Source organism: Sphaeroforma arctica, assembly GCF_001186125.1.
Source record: "Sphaeroforma arctica JP610 unplaced genomic scaffold supercont1.1836, whole genome shotgun sequence".
NCBI classification, from domain to species: domain Eukaryota; class Ichthyosporea; order Ichthyophonida; genus Sphaeroforma; species Sphaeroforma arctica.
Genome location: NW_014038722.1, coordinates 2,884 through 10,862, shown reverse-complemented (window position 1 = coordinate 10,862; position 7,979 = coordinate 2,884). Strand labels below are relative to the sequence as shown.

The 7,979-nt window shown below is 48.5% G+C and overlaps 1 protein-coding gene across 1 annotated transcript; it reads left to right on the top strand.

Moving 5' to 3' along the window:
- Nucleotides 1-68: 68 nt before the first annotated feature.
- On the top strand, nt 69-7,692 carry SARC_11712 (hypothetical protein). Its single transcript, XM_014294196.1, has 11 exons — nt 69-203; nt 975-1,031; nt 1,386-1,513; nt 1,727-1,769; nt 2,023-2,157; nt 2,322-2,396; nt 3,484-3,735; nt 4,361-4,511; nt 4,892-4,964; nt 5,688-5,791; nt 5,917-7,692. Exons 2-11 carry the CDS (start codon nt 1,003-1,005, stop codon nt 7,648-7,650), a joined length of 2,724 nt encoding a protein of 907 aa, XP_014149671.1. The 5' UTR covers nt 69-203; nt 975-1,002; the 3' UTR covers nt 7,651-7,692.
- Nucleotides 7,693-7,979: the final 287 nt, after the last annotated feature.

Sequence of the window (7,979 nt, the reverse complement as noted above, 5' to 3'; positions counted from 1 at the left end):
TATATATTTATATTTATATTTATATATAATTTATTCACAACTGCTAATCGCGCAGTTGTATTTCCTTGTTAGGCCAAGGACTTGCTGGATGAGCTGAACTGCAAGAGGGACCGACTGAGAGAGTTGCGACAGGAAACATGGAAGTTGTATGAAGAAGCTAAACGTCTTGCTCACGAGCGGAGGGCTCACTTAAAGGACACTGGGTATGTCAATCGTAGAGTTTTAGGGTTTAAAGGACACTAGTTATGTTAATGTCTGACTCACAACACCATCGTGCAAAAGACTTGGAGTGTTGCTTTGTTGCAGATACTTGTGGTCGAGTATGTGTACACGTACTGACGGGTGGATTGCATCGGCTGAACCGGAGGATCTATGACGATCGTGCATTTAGTATGCGTTTACGTATTGAATACAGATTGTGGTTTAATTGTGTATGTGTTTACATATGTGCTTGTGTATGTGTATACGCTTTATTCTTTGGTTATTGGTGCATATGCGCATGTGCTCATTACGACTCTGCGTGAACATGTGTATGTTTAAGGTCTGCTCGTATGTTCTGTCGGCGTCACTCCAAAGTACATGTTCGAGGCTATTTCTGTACGTGATCAACGTTTCTATTGGCAATATACTCTTCTGTGTTTTCTTCTTCTTTCTGTGTATGGCTTAGACTGTGACACCAGTGTGTACATAGTCGCGTATGTTTATCTGTTTCTTAAGCGCCGTACAGGGGCGTTGTACTGTACCGGCGCCTTCAGACAGGGCAGATAGCAACGTACCTGTTGACCCCATTCATATCTATTACGCATACACTCAACGACAGATGGCAACTAGACTGTATGTACAAATATATCAACACATCATGCCGATCTTTCGCCCTAACTCGTCGCATTCTGATTGGTGGAGAGTGTCCTCGTGCTACCTACCCCGCACTCACTCACTATCCGTTGCTCATGTGTGTTCTGTTTAAAATACAGCGCCCCCAATCCCCAGGAAGACTTCCGCATGGTGGAGCTCAACAGAGCAATGCTCGGGTGAGTACTCCAGCGGTTGCTTAGCAACCCAGTCTGTAAGCATGCCGGTGTTTGTATTGCCATTGAGCGCTTTGCCCCAGATGATACCCCTCAGACCCTCGCGTGTGTTGTTGTTCGCCTGAACTGTCTATTGACCACTTTTTAGTGCGACTGTGTCAGATCTTGACGTGTGAATGCGTGCTCGTGCGTTGCTTCTTATCACAGTCCATGACTGACTATTACCAGTCCATGGCTGGTGTGATGATATATTCATGTGCTGTGAATGGGTGCTCGTGTGTTGCTGTTGCTGTTGCTGTTGCTGTGTGTTCTGTAGCCTTCTCATCCGCCCCGCTTATCGCGTTATCTGTCATTCAGTGCAAAGACTAGTTACCTCACAGCCAAGAAGGCCCTAGAGACAATGAACAAGGACTTCAATCGGTTGCGTGAGCAAGAGAGGAAGAACATCCTCGAGGGGGCGGAGATCATCGCCACCACGCTCAATGGCATGTCCTGTATCTGTGCCTGTGGCACATACTAGGCTTGATAAATTGTGGATAGTCGTATGTACCGAACTGGCACATGCTGATGTGAATTGATGTGTAATTCGTCCGTAGCCATCCATATACACATGCATTCATGGTAGGCGTTGATGATACTATGTGTAGCCTTATGTATTTCCCTTCTCACACGCCACTGCCCTGTCTCTCCTCTTGCAGGATCCGGAAATCAGGCCTATGTGAGAGCAGGCATTGATATTGGGTATGGTCCACTGCCTGGCTGTAGTTGTCAGATCATCCTGACTTTTATTTGCGTTTGTTTGAACCTTCCCCACTCTATTCGCGTGTCATGGCTGCGCTGTTACCGTGTACCGGGTGTACACCGAGTGTGCGTGTGCATGTAGATGGTATACAAAGTGGTTTAGGCGGCTGCTGCTGTGTGGGTTGGGTGTCGGGTAGTCCGGGACAAATAACCAAGAATGTGTACCTGCCCTGTCCTAAACACTGGTGCACAGGTTCACGGTCATTGATGAGGCGGCGCAGTCTACCGAACTTGATGTGCTAATTGCCCTGCAGCACAACGGGCGCAAATGCGTCATGGTGGGTGACCCCAACCAGCTGCCAGCCACAGTCCAATCTCAAGTGTCCAAGTATGTACCAAACTGTTCGTTAAACTCTGACTTGTTCTGTGGAATAGCCAAGGCCAAGCACGCAAGTATAGAGTAGTAGGTATAGAGCAGTAGGTATAGAGTAGTAAGTATAGAGTACAGGATGAGAAGGGTGTTTCATCTGGATTGCTACTTTTGCTTTGTAGGGACTTGGGCTATGACCGCAGCATGTTTCGACGGATGCAGTTGTACTTCATGCAGCAGCCAGACAACATAAAGAGGTATGGTATGGGGCCCCTACGAAGGTATAAGCATGGCACTTACTTACACGATACTTTTTTTCTTTGGTTGTTGTTTGGTTTGTGATATAGGGAGGTATACGCATGCCACTTTCTTGCACGATACTTTGTTTTTTTTTGTTGTTGTTTGTGATAAGGTACAAGCATGGCATTCAGTTGAACGTTCCGTAGTTTTCGTTTGATGCTGTGTGGTTGTGCATGTGCAATGGGAGTTGAAATTCCTAGTGTGCTGCGGGGCAAGGTGCCACTTCAGATTGTGCGTTCATTTGTATAAACCCCACCGGCAGAATGACATGTGTTGCGTATTCCTCTGCTCGTGGAAAGGGCCTCGTGTGCCGTGGTTGCCTTATGTACATTGGACGTGTGCGAGCGAGAGTCCGTCCGGAGTTATGCCGTTGCCCTGTCTTGGCGTTCATCCACACGTGTCCGTGTGGATACATGTCTGTGTTCCAACCATCCTGTGTTGTCTCTGCGCGTGTGTTGACTAAACACACAATGCAAGATGTCAGACATTCAACACATCAACACATCACCAAACCGCATACATGTCCTGGCCCACTCCACCTTAATAACAAGCGCAACCTGTACAATTTGCGTGCCAGAATTGATAAAACGTCCAGAAACGCTTCATATTCAGTGCTTTAATCTCACCTCATTGTCCCCTGCCCCATTTATCTCTGCCCCATTTGCCTCTGCCCCATTTATCTCAACCCCATTTATCTCTTCCCTATTTATCTCGGCCCCTTTTATCTCTGCCCCTTTTATCTCTGCCCCATTTATCTCTGCTCCATTTATCTTTGCACCATTTATCTCTGCCCCATTTATCTCTGCCCCATTTATCTCTGCCCCATTTATCTCTTCCCCATTTATCTCGGCCCCTTTTATCTCTGCCCCATTTATCTCTGCTCCATTTATCTCTGCTCTATTTATCTCTGCCCCATTTCACTGTACCCCATTTCACTGTACCCCATTTATCTCCGCCCCTTTTATCTATGTCCCATTTATCTCTGTCCCATTTATCTCTGCCCCATTTCACTCCACCCCATTGTCCCATTTCTCGCTGCCTCAGCCCTGTGGAGCTGTTGACGGTGCAGTATCGCATGCACCCGGAGATCGCCGCCTTCCCCTCCAAACACTTCTACAACGGACAACTCAGAGACCACCACACCACCTTCAACATGCCTGAGACCCCCGTGTACCAGCACGTGTTTGGGCCGTACATGTTCGCCAATGTCAAAGGCATGGAAGAGCGATCGCATGGCAGCTACATCAACCAACAGGAGGCGGTAGAGGCCCTGGCGCTGTTCATTTGGGTGTGCTTGTAAGTCTCATTTGTTTTTTAGGGCGGTTTAAGTGGTTTCTTTCCTAATATATCATTTGCGTTGGTCTACTTCTGCCGAGTTGTGTGAGCGTTGGGATCGGTTTACGACGGGAAGGTTGAGGGGTTTAGGGTTTCGGGTTGGGAAGGATGTTTTGTGTGCCTGTGTGTCTGTTAGTGCCATTGGTCGCTAATAGGTGACAATGGTTTGTTGGTTGTGCTTGTGTGCCTGTGTATCTGTTAGTGTCATTAGTTGCTAATAGGTGACCATGGTTTCGTTGGTTGTGCTTGTGTGCCTGTGTGTCTGTTAGTGTCATTGGTCGTTAGTAGTCAATTGGGGTTTGGCAATGCTTTAAGAAACTGCACGCTTGTTCTCGTGCAATGTCTAGTGCGTGTCATTTAGCACGTGTTAACAGATTTGGGGTTTTAGGAGTGCTAACAGATGGACAATCGAGTGACGTTATTTCAAATATTTGTTGATCCGCGTATCTCTAAACCGTATACCCTAAGTTCGGATAGAAGTGTAGTAAGGAGTATACAATAGTTTATCGGTTTTAATTGAATATCCTAGAATTCTAAAACTCTTAAACCCTAAAATCCAAAAACCCGGTTTTCCACGGTCCACTAGGAGTTGTAAAGCCACCGGATTCTCTGGCAGAGTGGGCATTGTGACTCCGTATTCGGCCCAGAAGAAACTCATCCGTCAGAAGTTCTGCAGTTTCTTCAGCGGAGACAGTATTCTGAGTCACGTGGAAATCGACTCTGTCGACTCCTACCAGGTATGTTGGTTGTATTTTGTTTGTTTGTTTTTTTTGGTATTTTGTTTGTATTTTGTTTGTATTCTATTTGGGGATCCATTTTGTTTCGCATGCATATATGCTGTGGTGATCTTCTCTTTCATCCAATAAACGGCCTTGAAAACAATGGCTGCTCTTACTGCCTGCCCCATTCTCTCATACCTCCTACTAGTTAGACGGGGTGCATACTCACAGTGTTCATAGAACTATAGTCGTATTCCTTTCTCTAACCACTGAAGGAGTAGGTCGTTAGAGCCCTGGTCTAGTGTACCCCGATGGGCTTAGTAGTGGCAGTGCTTCATATACTATTACTATCACCTCATCGCTCACCCCTGCCGTATGTTCAATCTGGCTGCGTTCAGGGACGTGAGAAAGATATCATCATCCTCTCCTGCGTACGTGCGAGTCACAGCGGCAACATCGGATTTCTCAACGGTATGTGTTTGGGTTATGGTTTCTCAACGGTATGTGTTTTTGTGCGTTACCAATGTGTGTGTGTGTGTGTGTGTGTGTGTGTGTGTGTGTCATTGCTATCGCCTTGGAACGGGCAAATACAGTGAAGCGCTCGTGCAACGTCTTGGCAAACACAGCTCTCACGCAACATCATTAACTTTGCATGCGTGGGCAGGCTTTGCTCAACAAGGCACCACATACTGTACTCGAATACTCACTAACCGAATATATAGTCAATATAGTCACCTAAGCACTATATGCAATCGAGGATTAGTGCCAGTCTGGTTGTTGTGGTGGACATGTGCGCCTGGTTTGTTTTGTGCACGTGCGTCCGCCCGATAGTATCAGACTGTGTGCTATGAGCGTCTTCTCCATATCCACAGCTGAGCCTCGGTCGATTGCTAGTGCACCGGTGAAGTGTGCCATAGGTCCACTGTATGGTGTAGTCACATATTGACGATCACATACTGACTGTCGCATATTGACTGTCGCATATTGACTTTCGCATATTGACTGTCGCATATTGACTGTCGCCTATTGACTTTCGCATATTGACTGTCACATATTGACTGTCACATATTGACTGTCGCATATTGACTGTCGCATATTAACTGTCGCATTGGGGTGCTATCCGTACCCATGGCTCTCGTTCTCTTTCTCATATGGTTCTCATTCTCTTTCACATGAATCGACGCTCTACGGCAGATGTGCGGCGTCTCAATGTCGCACTCACTCGGGCGAAGCATTGTATGTGGGTACTGGGGAACGCTGAGCTTCTATCCAGGGACAAGGATTCATATGTATTCAAGGCAAGTAAACTATCTTTTTGACCTAATCTTTTAATCTTTTAATCTGGCCTTTTGACATTTTTATCTAACCTTTTGACAGTTTTTCTAACCATTTAACCTTTTAAATGCTGGTATCGGCTCCGCAGGAATTGGCGGATGATGCGCGCGAGCGTAATATCATGAGAGACGACAGCCCCTGGACTCCATATTCCGATAGCAGGAAACACAAACCACCGGCCAATGCGATGAAGCTGGATGCTCAAATAGGCCTCGCACTGCCGAAGGCCACCAGCGGCTACCGAGCCATGGCATACGAGAGCTCGAATATGGATGTGGATGCCATCCCACCCAGGCTACAGGACAGGGTAGATAGGGGCAGTGTGGAAAGGGTTCGGGAGGCCCTCCCACCCAGTTTACAGGACAGGGTGGGCCCGAGCAGTGTGGACAGGGCTGGACGGGACTCTACGGCAGATGAGCGAAAGGGCTCGGGCTTGGGCGGGGGCGGGGAGGAGCGAACTACAATGGTTTCTGCTGTGCAGGCCAAGTATAGTCAACCAGCAGACAGGAACAGGCATTCCTCGGCGCACGGCGTGGGACCCAGTAGTAGAGGGCAAGATAGCCGGGACAGGACAAAGACCCCAGATATCCGAGACACGCACCTGTCCAGAAAAAGGGACTCGCATGCACCTGATGCGCCAGACAGACGGGCGAGGGGTGGCAGTGGGGGGCGCAGTAGCCGCGGTAGTTCTAACGAAATCAGGGGCCACACAGCCAAGCGTACCAGAGGAGAGGAGGCCGACGGCAACCAGGACAGGAAGCATGCGAGGACGGACACGGGCAGAAGACGGGACGAAGACCGCAGCACGAACACAGCAAAACACCTGGACAAACAACAGAACCCGAAAGCTAAGGCGAAGGGGTCTGGGTCGGCAGATGGGAATGAGATGGAAGAGGGTGAGATCGATGAGACGCACACAGGCGCAGGCAAGGGCAAGGGCAAGGAAGGGGTGGCCCGTACAACCAGCCAACGGGACCATTCTCACACGAGAGAGGACAGCAGTGCACGTGCACGTGACAGGAGAGGCAGCAGAGACAGCCGAGGCAGTCGAGACGACGCACGGGCTACCACGGGCGATGGAGAGCATGCGAAACAGCTCAAACGGAGCCACTCACAGGACACAAAGGACTACGCCAACGACCGCGTCACGCAGCTGCGCCAGGAGGGTGGGCGCGATAGTAGAGCACAGCCCCTGACCCAAAACGACGGGACAGGGTTTAAACAGTCCAAAGGGCAAATGAACAATGTGAAGCACCCTAGCAACAGTACCAAACAGCCAATGAAACAGTCCAAAGGACAAATGAACAATGCAAAGCACCCTAGCAACAGTACCAAACAACCAATGAAGCAGTCCAAAGAGCAAAAGAACAACGTGAAGCAGGCCACCAACAACACCAAACAGCCCAACAGCAACAGATTGGTACGCGAATCTGTACCAAACTACCGGCAGGAAGGCGACCAACACCCCTCCTCTCGAACCTACGTGTACACGAACCAACCCGGCAATTGTAAACCGCATAGTAAGCATCCTGGGCCCCAGGGCGGGCCTAAAGCCGCACCTGAAGGGAAGGAAAGCTTTAGGAAAGGCAGTCGAGTGGATACTGTAGGCGGTAGTAGCGGAGAGAGAGGGTCGAGCGCCAACGAGTCGGCTAATGCGGACAGACAGCTTGGAGAGGCTCTGAGGGAGAACAGGCCGAAGAAGAAGCCAAGGCAGGCGAAGAAAAGTACACCGCCTAGTTTCCTAGACGAGCTTTTGGGGTCGATGAAAAATGACTACAAGAATCCAGGCGGCAAGCGACAGGTAGGGCGGGACCATATTTGATACTTAGGAGATCAGCAATAAAGATCTATGCGCATGTGCCCATACATTAAGATCCGAAGACGACAATGTGGATATGCGTAGCTCATGAGCTGTAGAATTAAACTGTTGTGTGAGGGGTGAATGATATATCCTCCCACAACACTGCAGCACAAATATAGAAGAGCTGTAAAGGTACAGTATTCACAACCTGACATTTCAATTCTTTATGTATATATTAAAGGGTACCTTAACCCAACAATCGTAAAAACGAAATGTGTCACGCATACGCATCGATGTTCTGTGCATGTTCTGTGCTTGTCAAGTATGGATAGTAAAGCATACGAATTACC

Bases quoted from the DNA above. Each gene is read 5' to 3' on its own strand.
- SARC_11712 (XM_014294196.1), top strand. From the start codon at position 1,003: ATGGTGGAGCTCAACAGAGCAATGCTCGG. The intron at 1,514-1,726 runs GCATGTCCTGTA...CTCCTCTTGCAG, and splicing joins CATCGCCACCACGCTCAATG to GATCCGGAAATCAGGCCTAT. The intron at 4,512-4,891 runs GTATGTTGGTTG...GGCTGCGTTCAG, and splicing joins ACTCTGTCGACTCCTACCAG to GGACGTGAGAAAGATATCAT.